Source organism: Copidosoma floridanum, unplaced genomic scaffold, assembly GCF_036245765.1.
Source record: "Copidosoma floridanum isolate Cflo_tuat_1 unplaced genomic scaffold, Cflo_Japanese_pri ptg000033l, whole genome shotgun sequence".
Lineage (NCBI taxonomy): Eukaryota > Metazoa > Arthropoda > Insecta > Hymenoptera > Encyrtidae > Copidosoma > Copidosoma floridanum.
Window position 1 is genome coordinate 29,356 of NW_028321910.1, and position 13,781 is coordinate 43,136.

The window sequence follows — 13,781 nt, forward strand, 5'->3', positions numbered from 1 at the left end:
GAGCTCTACTGGGCTTCACCAACATTCAGCCTGAAGGTTGCGTTAGGTATCAAACTTTTGACCATCGCGGCCAACGCTGTGTGGGACTGAACTGGCGAACGTAGATTCCCATATTGTGTGGGAAGTAATAAAAATTTCAAAGGTCACAATAATATAAAGAACATCCAAAGCACTAATTTTCAACATAGTATGCATGAATAAATTTTGAATGGAAAAAATTAGAAAGAAGTTAAATATAACTGTCCAATAAAATACTAGGTAAATTTAAGTTATATTTTTTATACTGTCAGTATTTCATACAGCTATACTCTGCTGTAATGATCTTAGTAATATTGGTCTTTAATGACGTAAGGGTTCAAGGGGCAAGGGAGGGTCTCAGAAATCTCTACATGTTTTTACGTCGACGGGGGGGGGGGGGGGGGGGTACGAGCACTTCTTACGTAATATTTTAAGTACATTCCGAAACTCACGTGTACGTCAAAATTATCACTTACTTGCAACTCAAAATTTACGTTATACTTTTTGAGAAACTTGGTTTGTTACTAAGCTTGTGTCTTATTATGTGTCAAAACTTACCTGGCGTTGCGCTTTTAACGCAGTTTTCATTTGTCTGATAGGTGTTTTGCATGTTGCAACTATTAAGAGTAAAATAAAAAATGTGGAATTTTTTCTTTTACTTTTTACTTATTGGCTCTGCAATTATTCGAGATAGTCAGTTGTTTTTGTAGACATTAACTCACAGTTAATGTTTTTTCACTCCCTGAAGAAAATACGCTTTTATGTGATTTGTCACTTTTTAAAGTGCACTTTGCAATGTATAATGGTATAACATTGGTAAAACGTAATAAACATAATAGGTACAACATCTATTTTGAATATTGTATTAAGATTATATCTTTTATTTACTTTTATTATTTTAAATTATTTTATTATTTGGATTATTGTTGAAAAAGTTTCTATTTTTACAGATTTCAAAATTTATTTTTTTAGGATTGCTTCATATCTAGTTGCTCGTTATTAAATGCAAAAAAAGTATTCCTCGTTAACAATTAATAAATAATCTGATTTCTCACTTTAAAATTGTTTAAAACATTATTTATAAGTATTATTTGCATTTTCATCCTTACGTAATTAAAGAACGGCCCTTGACTGTCATTGGCCCCTTACAAATGTCATTGGTTATCACTTTCTCAGAAGACAACACTCTTTTTTTCTTTCTCCGTTCTACTCTTCACCTTATTATTCTGTTATGTAACGATATTAATACACTGACTTCTTTATTTCATATAGAAGTCATGGTGACTGGCAATCCGTTATACCGTACGTTGGTAAAGTGGACCCATTTTGTTAAGTTAATAAATGGAAAAATTAATATGGTGGAAGCTGCTATGTGTAAAATCTGCAATTTTTTGAATATTCAATATCCAAATATGTAATGACCACAGGTATTTTCATTCATTTTTTCTCACTTTTAACAACTAGTATTTTTAAACGAATACGTAAAGACAAATTTAAATCTTATCAGATAATCATGTAGAGATATTTGCCTGTGACAACTCCACATACAACAATGCAAAGAAAAAGGAAACGTCCAGATGAGCAGGTAAGAATCATTACAACTACTAAAACTTACACAATAGTGTAAACTTTTTTAAGGTTCTTGTCATGTGTATGTTCATCATAACAAAACTAATCTTAGCTTGAAGTTATGGTAAATTAAAGTATTCTAAACCTGCACACGTTTTGAGAATTCTTAATATACTTGAAAAGAATAATAATGAACAATTATAAGCAGTTTAACACACTGGTCATACGTAGCAGCGGTAAAAATAATCTTATAAGACTTTTGAAATAACAAAATTACATATATGCAAAATAACATATTTCAGGTTCGATTTTCAATGTCACATGTATATTAAAAAAAAAAAAAAAAAAAAAAAAAAAAAAAACGAAAAGAGTACAGGTTAGTTGATGGCATTTTTAGTGATGAGTCAACCCTGTAACTACAAGCTTTTATAGCATGAGTGAAGGTGGTTTATCACAAAATCAAAATACTTCAAGTATCAATCAAACTTGCATCAAGAATCATACTTGAATATTAAAGGAATCATCTCACACAATTTCAAACCATATTTGCCAAGCAATTTTTTAAAACGAAGCACTTTGAAACTTGTGTTGAACGTGGTCTCTTATAGAACGCCATTAAATTTTGATAAAATTTGATACAATATCTTCCAAATAACTTAACTTTCATTATAAAATTAGGTACTAGAAATAAAAATCATAAGCTTTTTAATTATATTAAGAAAATGTAGGTTCGTCTCGAAACATTTTATAATATTGTATCAATTAGATAACTGTTTATGCAGAGATACAGGTAACTTGAACTGTGGCAACTTCCTCACCCCATGCTTTTAGGTGTAATAGTATATAATATCACGTAAATAGATAGTACAAGTGTGACGAGCCATCTGAAACAATAGAAATATAGTCCAGTAAAGATGGCTTTTAAATAATCCGGTGCGTCAAGTATGTGGGGTTTCATTGCGTGCTTTAATATACACAATACGGTTTGAGAGTCACCGTCACACTACTGACCTTATGACGAAAACAGAAAGTTAACTTTTTGATGTTCAATGGTATATGATGACAGTAAAGTTCGAAAGCGATTGCGTATATCGAAGAATTCAATCAAACCCCTGCATTATTGATAATGTTCTATCGATTAAGTAAGTCAAGGTCGTAGAAAACAATGGTAAAACTTTCAGCTTCCTAAGAGCACAGGTTCTATGTTTTTTTGTAAAAAAATTATAATATTTAGCGAACGGTAATGTGGGTCAAAAAATAGTTTACACCATTTGAAAGAAGAGAAAAAAATACGTATGAAACAATACAAAGATTCTATATACAAAGTAATTTTGCACTCAGTTTTTCACTACCGTGTTTCTCGAGATTTGATGTTGGTTAAAATCGAGTAAGTACTCGTTTTCCACGTATATTTTGCTCTTTTTTTCAAATGGTGTAAACTATTTTTTGAACCACATTACCGTTCACTGAATGTTAGCATTTTTTTTACAAAAAAACACATAACCCGTTTACTTAAGAAGCTAAAAATGTTACTGTTTGAGAAACTCTTTATTTATTGAATACAAGGGAAGCGAACCCGGTGACAATGAATAGCGCATTTTTCTGCTATGCTCTGCTGATATTGTTGTTGGACTAGCTGTCCAGCTGATGCGTGAACCTGTGTATCAGGAGACAAACAGAACTGGCCCGGACACAGGCCGTCGATGCCAGCGGCAGTGGAGTAACGAAGCGCCGAGACGATCAGGAGGGGGGCTCGACCGACAGTATATCGTCGAACGAAACATCCCGCCCGCCTCGTTCCAAAAACGAAACTTCAAGATCCGCCCACCGTATCCAGAGCGGTTTCGCCTCCAGGCGATGCAGGCTGAGAGGCGGTCTGGGTTATCACCGGAAGCAGCGTGACTTTCGTGATTGGCCTTATGTATTCTCCCGTCGCCGTTCGGACGGTCACAGCGCGTACGAGGCCGTCCGGGCCAGGGTGAACGCCAGTTATGCGGCCGAGATGCCAGCGGCCATCGGTCGAGAGCAGAGATGAGTCAAGGACGGTGACGATATCACCCAAGGTCAGGTTCCGATGAGGGGTGATCCACTTCGATCGCTGTTGAAGAGTATTAAGATACTCCTGACTCCATCGGGCCCAGAATTCTGCTCTGATGCCCCGGACAAGCTCCCAGTGAGCCAGATGGTCGAGATCCTGATCGGGTAGCGCGGCCTCAATGATTGAATTGAGGGGTGCTCCGATGAGGAAGTGACCGGGGGTCAGCACGCCCAGGTCGTCCGTGTCGCCCGACAGTGGAGTGAGGGGTCGGTTGTTGAGGACAGCTTCGATCCCGACCAAGACGGTTGAGAACTCCTCGTACGTCAGGTGCCGCGAGCCCATGACTCATCGGAGATTACCTTTGACGGACTTAACCGCGGCCTCCCAGAGACCTCCAAAGTGAGGGGTCCTGGGTGAAATTGAATGCCACTCGATACCTTGATCCGCTAGGGCACCCGTGACGAGGTCCCACCGGTGCTCAGCAAGACGGAGCGCGTCGCGCAACTCGGTATCAGCTCGATGGAAGCACGTCCCGTTGTCGCTTCAGAGTTCAGACGGTTTTCCCCGGCGACCAGAGAAGCGGGTGAGAGCCGCAAGAAAGGAGACGGTTGATAGATCGCCTACGAGCTCCAGATGTAGTGCCTTCGTGGTGAGACAGACAAATATGGCGATGAAACCCTTCGTGGTGCGAACGCCTCGGCCCTTAGCTGCGAGGACGTGGAACGGCCCGGCGTAATCGATCCCAGTGCGACCAAAGGCGCAGAAGGGAGTAACTCGTGACCGCGGGAGAGGAGCCATCAACTGGACAGCTGATCGGGCTTGGAGGCGAGCACAAGTAACGCAACTGCGTAGGAAAGCCTTGACTTTTTGGGAGCCACCGATGATCCAAGCACGCTTGACGGTGTACGCGCTGGTGGTGCGAAAGCCCCCCTGGAGCTCTCGGTGATAGGCCGACGCAATCGTAAGCGTGGCAAGAGGGCAAGCGCCGTCAAGGATGGGTGGGTGTCGCTCCGTGAAGGTCATCTCGGCGTGCTGGAGGCGACTGCCCACACGCAGAACGCCGTCTGTATGAACGAAGGCTGCGAGCGATGTCAGTGGGTGCCGCTTGAGAAGGGCGCGGCCCGTGCGAAGCAGTGCAAGTTCATCAGAAAAGGCACGCTGCTGGCTCAAGCGCACGCAAGCGAGGTAGGCTTCGGTCAACTCGGTAGCCGTCGGTGCTGAGAGCATCGGTCGTGTAGGGGCTCGGCCGAGATGGAGTCTCGCCTACCGACGCAGGTGGGTGAGGGTGCGCAGGAGGACGCCTAGATCGGAGAACAGTCGGAGAAGGTCGAACTCGACCTTTTGCGTGACGCTGCAGAGGCGAGGAGGTGAGGGCTGTGGCGGCTCAGAGGGCTCTTGGAGCCAACGATCGGGGTTTTCGGACAGCCAGGAAGGGCCAGTCCACCATGTCTGCTGGCGGTGTAGAGTCTGGGCATCGGTGCCTCGAGACGCCACATCGGCAGGATTGTCATGAGTAGGCACATAGTGCCAGATGTGTGGTGGCAGTACCTCCTGGATGTGGGTGACGTAGTTGTTGACGAGAGCGTGGTTGGTCAGCTTGGCGGAGCGGAGCCAGCGTAGAACGACTTGGAAGTCACACCAAGCGTAGCAGTGCTCAATAGGGATGTTCCACTCGCTGACGACCAAGCGCAGCAGTTTCGCAGCAAGCAGCGCGGCACGCAGCTCAAAGCGAGGGATCGTCATGCGGGCCTGGGGCGTGGCTGATGGCTTGAGGCTTCGGATGGGCGCAAGTTTGGTCTTGGCCAGCAGAATGTGGCAGTGGACTTGCCCTGAGGAGTCCTGCAGCTGGGAGTACACCACCGTGCCCATCGCGTGGCGGCTGGCGTCTGAAAAGGTGTGGAGGTGAATCTTCGACGGAGCGGAAGATCCAATCCAACGTCGAATGGAGAAGCCTTGGATTGATTTCAACTCAGTAGTAAAAGCTGACCACTGACGAGCCATTGATGCAGGTATGACCTCATCCCAATCTAAGTGGGCGCGCCAGAGATCCTGCACAAGGAGCTTGGCTTGGAGTATGGTCAGCGCCAGCCAACCGCAAGGATCGAAGAGGCTTGTGAGACCAGCAAGGATGCTCCGCTTGGTGTCCTGTTCTCGGGCTGCCAGGGGTGTGAGCCGGAAAGTATCCGAGGCTGGGTCTCAGCTGACACCAAGCTCGCTGACGAGGCCGGCGTCGCTGAGTTCACGCCACGTAGGGTGCAGGCGAGCTTCCTGGGTGAGGTCAGCCAGAAGTTTGGCGTCATTGGCGACCCATGGAAATCCGCCTGAGCGCAGCAGGCCAATTACTTGATCCCGAAGCTGGCGGGCCGTTTTGAGGTCATCGGCACCCGAGAGGATGTCATCCGTGTACTGATCGTTCATGACGATAGGTACGGCATCCGGCCACAAGTGTCCTTCGTTATGACAGAGTTGTTGAATCACACGCAGTGACAAGTAGGGTGAGCAAGTCGCGCCATAAGTGACGGTGCGCAGTTGATAGTGTACAGGCAGCTGACTCGGATCGGGGCTCCAGACGATGCGCTGAAGGTCTGCGTCTCGCGAGTCGACCTAGATTTCGCGGAACATCATCTGGACATCGCTGCAGAAGGTGACGCGATGTCTTTGCCATGGCAGCAGGACTGTCGGTAGTACGGCCTGAAGTCTCGGCCTGGAGTGCAGGATGTCGTTTAGGCTGTAGCCGCTCGAGATTGGGTGCGAGGCGTTAAACACGACGCGCAACTTTGGTCCAAGGTCCCCGTGTTGCCAGATGCCGTGGTGCGGGATGTAGCAGACCATGCTGCTCGATTCAGAGAGCTCTCGGCTAGAGAGCCGCTTCATATGACCGAGGGCGAGGTACTCGCTCATGAAGCGGTTATACTCAGTCGCCATCTTTGAGTCCCGCTGGAGGCGACGGTGTAGATATCGCAGTGAAGCCAGGGCGCTAGCCAGGCTATCACCAAGGAGCGGTGCAGCATTGGGCTTTATAGGCAAACGTACGAGATAACGGCCGTCCGCGTCGCGCTGGTAGTTGGCGAAAATCCGCTCGTAGTCGATGTCATCGGTCGCACGGTGGCAGACGGAGGGCACATCTTCTAGTTCCCAAAAGCGCTAGAGTAGCATGATGAGCTTGCGATGCCAGGGTGGAGCCAGCTCATCGTGCAATGTCGGACACGCGATGGCGCTGTCCAAGGGGCGCCCAGGAGCACACCCGACTAGAGTCCAGCCGAGTGCTGTATGCTGACCGACGATCTCTCCGCGCTGACGGTACCCAGGGCGTAGCAGACGGCTGTAGACCTCGGCGCCGATGAGAATATCGACGGCACGAGGAAGGCCAAAGTCGGGGTCAGCGAGGTCCTGCAGGCTGGCCCAGACTCGCAGGATGCTGGGGTCGAGCGGGGCCGCAGGAGTTGAAAGACCGAGGTGGGTTATGTACAGCGCCTTCAGATGCATACTGGGGGTGCCATCCCCTGGCATCAGGCGCAGGCTGGTGTGGAGTGTTGACTTTACGGCGTGTTCTCCGCCAATGCCTGATACGCTGGTTCTAGAATCCTCCAAAGGGGCCTTTAGGCAGCGAGCGAGCTTGAGAGAGATGGCCAAGATCTCAGAGCACGGGTCGAGGAGTGCTCTCACGGTGACGATGGGCCCCCGGTCACCGCTGAGTTGAACGAGCGCGGTCGGAAGCACCGCGAGTCATTGCCAGGACTCATCAGGAGTCTTGAGGAGATCGGAGTTGGTTGGCTTCGCATGCTTGGGTGGGTCCGAAGATCTTGGAGCTTCGGACCGGCGCTTGCGGCTGTCATGCAGCAGACTGTGGTGCGCCGCTCGGCAGCGCTGGCAGACTGACTTGGAGGGGCAGTCATGCAGGAAGTGCCCTGGCTTCAGGAAGTTGAAGCATAACTTCTCCTGGAATACGATGTGCATCTTGGCGGCTGGATTCAGATCCTGGAACTGACCGCAATGCCTGAGATAGTGGGGTTCGTGACAAGCTGGGCAGTTCGCTGGGGCCTCCTGGGTCGTGAGAGAGCGGAAATTGCGCCCTGCGTGCATCGAGGAGGGCCCTCATGAGCCGGCGGAGCCAGCTAAGCGCGCTAGATGAGAAGCCTCTACGGAGCTGAGAGTGTGGCATCTGCGCCGCAGAAACGCAGCCATCATGGTAAAGGTGGCCCAGGAATCACCGGGCACATCGCTGAAATCTCCAGCTTCTCCAGCTCGTCTTCCCCAGCACGTCTTGTGGTGGCGTCCATGCCCGTTGCTGCAAACGCGATGAACGCGATGAACTTATCATCCCAGGGCGGCCGAGAGCACTAAGCTGATCGCGATGACGTTCAAGCGTGTCCAACAGCGCTTGGAGACCTCCAGCTGACTCGTCCCACAGAGGCTTGATATTGCGGAGCGCCGCAACGTGGTCCTGCACGAGGAGCTGTCGATGCTCATAGCGGGCCTCGAGTAGGCTCCAGGCTGTCGGGTAGTTGGACCCAACGATCTGCACGGAGTCCAAGACGGCCTTGGCATCGCCTTGAGTGAGTGACTTTAAATAATAGAGTCTCTCAACGTCCGTTAGCTGCTTGTCGTCGTGTATGAGGGCTCGGAACAGGTCCCCGAATGATTCCCAGTCCTCTCGTCGTCCCGAGAAGGCTCAAGCCTCGAAAAATTTTGAGTAAAGACGAGATAGCCTGTGATGAGATTTTCATTAATTCACACTCTCGAGATTCAACCAGCAGGTATGTTGTACGGCTTCCTTTCAAGGTTAATCCTAAAACTCTTCCTGAACTACGGAGACAATCGTATCAATCAGCGTTGGCAGTTTTTCACCATTTAGAACGGAGGTTTGTGAGAGATAAGTCTCCACATGATGCTTATTCAGCATTCATGTCTGATTATATATCTTTGGGCCATATGAAGGAATAACCGGTTGACAAATTAGCAGCTTGTTATCTACCTCATCATGGAGTTTTTAAAAACAACAAGTTGCGAGTAGTTTTTAATGGATCGGCTTCTTGTAATTCTAGTTTCTCTCTCAAGTCCATTTTACACTCTGGAGATAATTTGTTGCTTAGCTTATTTGATATGATTATCAGATGGAGATTTTACCAATTCGTCTTTACTACTGACATTGAGAAAATGTTCCGACAAGTTTGGGTAACTCCTGAAGATCATGAGTTTCCGGCCATTTCATGGAGACCTAATGCATCTGTACCTATTCGATCTTACGTCTTAAACACTGTTACATATGGTTTGACAAGTTCACCTTACTTGGCCACACGTGTTTTAAGGCAACTTGCCAAGGATTACACTAAATCTCATTCTATAGCTGCTCAAGTTCTTTGTGAAGACTTCTATGTAGATGATTGTTTGTCTGGTAGCCATACGTTAGAAGATGCTAAGATTACATGTCGGCAACTAATTGAATTGTGTGAATTAGGTTAATTTCCACTGAGAAAATGGTCAGCCAATTCATCTGAGTTGATAGCTGAGTTACCAGTAAGCCACTTATCTAGTAAGCCAAAGATCCTAAGCGATGATGAACCAATTGTTTCTGTTTTAGGCTTGCATTGGAATCCTAGTAGTGATGAGTTTCGATTTTGCGTTACAGTAAACGTTGATACACCCGTTCGCTGGACCAAACGTACTTTATTAGCGCAGTTCTCAAAATTTTTTGACCCTCTAGGCTGGTTGGCTCCAATGATAATTTTTGCTAAAATACTATTTCAATCTTTTGGTTGTTGCAAGTGTCTTGGGATGATTCTCTGTCACCTGATTTGGTTAAAATCTGGACTCATTGGTTCAATGAAACACCTTTGTTGAATGAAGTTCGAATACCTAGATGGAATCATTTTTTACTAGATTGTGAATCTCTCGAACTTCATGGTTTTGCCGATGCTTCTAAAAACGCCTATGCAGCGGCTGTTTATTTACGCGTTGTACGCGAGGGAGAGATTTTTGAACATCTTCAATTAGCCAAAACGAAAGTAGCTCCGATTAAAACGCTAAGCATTCCAAGACTAGAGCTATGTGTTGCAGAATTGTTATCCACAGTGGTTAGTCATTTCGTTGATGTTAATTCATTGAAAGAAGCACCAGTTCACATGTGGTCCAATTCTAGGAATGTACTATATTGGCTCAATAGACTTCCTTCCAAATGGCCAGTTTTCATAGCTAATAGGTGTTCAAAATTCATCAATTGACTCCATATGCTAAGTGGCATTATATCACGTCAAAGAAAAATCCAGCTGATGTAGCTTCTAGAGGTGTTCTTCCGGGCCAATTGCTAAATAAAATATGATGGTTTCAGGGCCCTAAGATTCTTCATGAATTGCACCTTAACTATCCAGAGTTTAGAGTAGAAATGATTGCCCCAACCTCTATAAATGTAAATAGTTCAATGCCTTCTGAAAATAGTCTTGTAAATAATTCTGAGTCTTTTTATATGACCCTATTAACTCGTTGTTCCAAGTGGGAACGGTTGCTAAGAATAACAGCATATTGCCTTCGTTTTACATACCGTTGTTTACATAAAGCTAAACAAAAGAATTCATATGTACCTATAGCTGGAAATCTTAAGCACCCTTTACAGGCTAGTTTGCAGTTTATTGACTTGTATTCTTTTATTAAAGTTGACTCGATTCACCTTTTAACATCAGAAATTGATTGTGCTAGACTGTGGCTAGTTTATCAGCATCAACAATGTCACTTTTCCGCTGAGTTCAAGGTACTAACTCAAAATCAAGATCGTAGCTTAGAAGATAGCTTACCACTACTTCGATCTAGCCGTTTGCTTAATCTTACGCCGTTTATAAACTGCGGATTGATAAGAGTTGAGGGTAGATTAAGTAGAGCCTTACTTGATGATGATGCAAAACATCCCTTAATACTAACAGATAGAGATTAGTTGACATTTATGCTCATTGACTATTATCACAGATTAACTTTTTTTCATACCCTGGCCGAAAGTACGTGCATCCCTGCTCGATTTCACTCAAGGAAGGGTAGCTTTTGTGGCCGGCCAGAAAAGAAGGCGCCTCTGATTGGCTGCGTGCCTTTTGCTGCTGCTATCAGCAGCGCACGCGCAGTGGAAGCAAGAACAGCAAGAACCGAGCCGACGAGCCCGACTCGTGCACGCAATATATATAGTATAGACTGCTCTTGCCTCGATGCTGTCATCGAGATTGTAATTTTCATAATTGTACTTTTAATGTAAATGAAAAGAAACAGCTTCAAAAATTTTGTTTGCCTGTAAAAATATTGCTACAAATAAGAATTTTCACTGCAAAATTTTGTACTTGAAAATATTATTTTTACAAAAAAAATAAAATTTCAATTTACCACTTGTTACAAAATATCTATAAATATCTACTATGAAATACTATGTATAATTTGGTTTTTTACAAGAAAAATCTCATTATCTAATAAAGATCATTCGGATAGAAATAATAATTACTTCATACTCATAAAGCTTTCCTACTGCACTTATTCAATGAATCGTATTTAATTTTTGATTTCTTACAAAATGTTAGTAAAAAAAGTCGTCGATGCCCGCCCCCCCTGACCAGCACAGCCTCGGCTTTGCCTCGGCCTGCAAAGGTCGGGGCGGGCATCGATTACACATGAGCAACATGTGCTACAAAAGATCCCCGGCTATCAAACACGTTACATACATTTTCGTAAAAACTTTGGTATATTTTTAACGTTAAAAAATGTAACTTAAATGTTATCATCCTATTTAGTAAGCTCTTAAAACATATTTTAAATAAGTAACATAGTAACTTGTCTAAGACAAAAACGACCACTTCCCACTGGTGATATCTACGATCCACGTGGATTACATCAACCTAGTTTGACAAGAATTCTTCGTCAAGGAAAATATCAGCAATATTATAATAACAAGCCGTAACAATACTTGAATATTGCTACTCAGCTTCATGAGTAATGAATAAACGTTCGATGTATTTGTTAGTTAGTAATTAACTATTGAAAGCTTTTTATTGTACTCAGAATAATATCTTCTAATACATTAATTTTGCGATTTTTTTAGTAATAAAATTTGTCATATAATATGAGTAGGGTAAAATAACCCTAATTTTATCTTATTACCACTTAAATTTTTATTTGTATTGCACATTAGTTACGTATTACTATTGACTATGAGCACATCTCAGGTGGCGCCGCCAATGCCGGAGTTCAATACCAAATTTTCTAGCCAAAAAGCATTAGATCTTATGGCAACAGTTTTATCGTAGTTAACTGCAATTCTATATTCATATGGTAGTTTATAAATCCAGCACTTATAACAAGACATTTGAATAGTTTATTCGAAAAAAATCATTCAAAAGAAAACAAATCAGCAGAAGAGCAAGGAGACAAGGGTCACGGGGCTCTTCAGGTAAACAGCACGTATCGGCTGTACCTATATGATATACGGCACTTTAAATGAGTTGACTGACCTTGCCTCGCTAGTCTGTGATTAATTTTGTCTGTTTAACGAAAAAAATTTAGTAATCCCTTCAAATAGTTTTAATTCGATTAAGTATACCATTATCACGTAAGAAGTACAGAACAGTTCTTATAAGAATCAATGCTTTTGGGCGGGAAAATTTGGTTCTAAGCTCCAGCATTGGTGGCACCACCTGAGACTTGCTCATAGTCAGTTCAAGTAAGCGCGTAAAAAGCAAGTATAAGTCATGTTTGTCTATGGTTATGAACAGTACCACGCGTACTGATGAGTTCAGCTACTGAGTATTCGAGAACGACATGAGTTTAATTCCTTTCCTTGAAATTCCTTCTTTTTTACCCACTTTATAGTAAATGTGCATGGAAAGGTGTTGTGTACAAACGAGCCATGTTAATAAAAAAAATTAAAATTTAGGTGATAATCAGATAAGAATAAGTTGGTCTTACTCTACTACTTAAGTTTAATACCGTTCTCGTTTAAATTATTATTTACAGGCTTTTAAAAACTGATCTTCACCTTCCCACCACATTCACCCTTCCCCCCCGCCAAATAAGGGAAAATTAAATGTGTTTTTCTAATGTTTAAACCCAGTAATATTGTAGTTAAATTCTCTCCAAATTTCTCTCCACTCTCCTTTCACAATTTTTCTTCACTCACAGGCTCCCCACATGTTCCCAGTAATCCTTCACCACAATAATGTACATAGAATAATCTATTTCACGATTATAAGAAGAATACTGGGAATGCTCATAAAATATGGCAACAGTTATGTTAAAAAAAAATTTTAGTTTTTTTTCACTTTGTTTAGGAGACCCATCGATAGAATTAAAATATACTAACTAGCGGCCCCCCGTCAATCTTGATAAATTTTCTGCATCAGTTTCTTGACGCCTGAAATTGCATTTATTACATACGTTTGAAGTTTTTCTTCCAATTCACTGTCTTGCGACTTTTGGCATGCTTAAAACTTTTGTGACCTCTAATGGCTGTTTCGTGTTAACTTTATTAAGTTCTAATGTATTTGTTGGCAAAGTAGTTCGACGTCCGGTAGCCCTAAAAAATACCAGTGATCTTTTTAAGCAAACTCTTTCTTGACTGAAGTTAACAGCAATTGGGACTGCCTGGATACCTCAAGGTGATCTTCTCTGACCTACTGTTGAAGCCCTAGACCGACAGTCTTCCCTGGAATATGTTTGTAGCCAAAAATTCTCCGACGGCACCAGTCGAGATGGTGAAACGGCCACACAACTCTGAAATGTTGAAGCAGGTTGTGGTCTGGTTAGGTACATCTCCTGGTATTTCACTGGAGACGTTATCGGTTAGAATAATATTTTATTGGTGTCACTCGTCAATCCTGGAGATTCAAGATGGATGTTGACCTATGTCACTTGCTCATCAGAGAAGAGTATCGTCGGTAACCAGGATACCCAGCTGCACGACTATCATCTACAGTCTCGATGCAGCTTGGTAAACTATCGGACATAGACGCTCTGGCCTATCATAACAACACTTATTTAATTTTGTGACTGGTAGCCTCGATTTTATGTTGATGCTACGTAGTGGATCTTACTGAACTAAAGTGAAATGCTGGCGTTTTTTTGGCAAAACTTTGAGCTTATTTATTGCCATTGTTATTAAGTTTTTCAAGATAAAAACTATTCTAAAACTATC

The 13,781-nt window shown here is 43.7% G+C and overlaps 2 protein-coding genes across 2 annotated transcripts; both read right to left on the reverse strand.

Annotated features, from left to right (window-relative positions):
- Positions 1-4,168: 4,168 nt before the first annotated feature.
- LOC149373284 (uncharacterized) lies at positions 4,169-4,852 on the reverse strand. Its single transcript, XM_089597516.1, has one exon. It carries the CDS (start codon positions 4,850-4,852, stop codon positions 4,169-4,171), a length of 684 nt encoding a protein of 227 aa, XP_089453642.1.
- Positions 4,853-4,888: 36 nt separating this feature from the next.
- On the reverse strand, positions 4,889-8,818 carry LOC106643495 (uncharacterized). The gene is made up of 7 exons (XM_089597517.1): positions 8,753-8,818; positions 7,837-8,276; positions 7,359-7,622; positions 6,875-7,316; positions 6,314-6,769; positions 5,831-6,229; positions 4,889-5,770 (listed from the first exon to the last, which is right to left on the reverse strand). The coding sequence occupies exons 1-7, from the start codon at positions 8,816-8,818 to the stop codon at positions 4,889-4,891; spliced, it is 2,949 nt and encodes a 982-aa protein (XP_089453643.1).
- Between the last annotated feature and the right edge of the window lie 4,963 nt (positions 8,819-13,781).

Excerpts from the sequence above, each read along its gene's own strand:
- LOC149373284 (XM_089597516.1), bottom strand. The coding sequence starts at position 4,852 with ATGCTCTCAGCACCGACGGCTACCGAGTTGACCGAAGCCTACCTCGCT.
- LOC106643495 (XM_089597517.1), bottom strand. The coding sequence starts at position 8,818 with ATGATCTTCAGGAGTTACCCAAACTTGTCGGAACATTTTCTCAATGTC. Across the intron at positions 7,623-7,836 it reads AGATTTCAGCGATGTGCCCG|GCATTGCGGTCAGTTCCAGG; the intron begins GTGATTCCTGGG and ends CCACTATCTCAG. Across the intron at positions 5,771-5,830 it reads GCCTCGTCAGCGAGCTTGGT|GACACCAAGCGGAGCATCCT; the intron begins GTCAGCTGAGAC and ends GCCCGAGAACAG.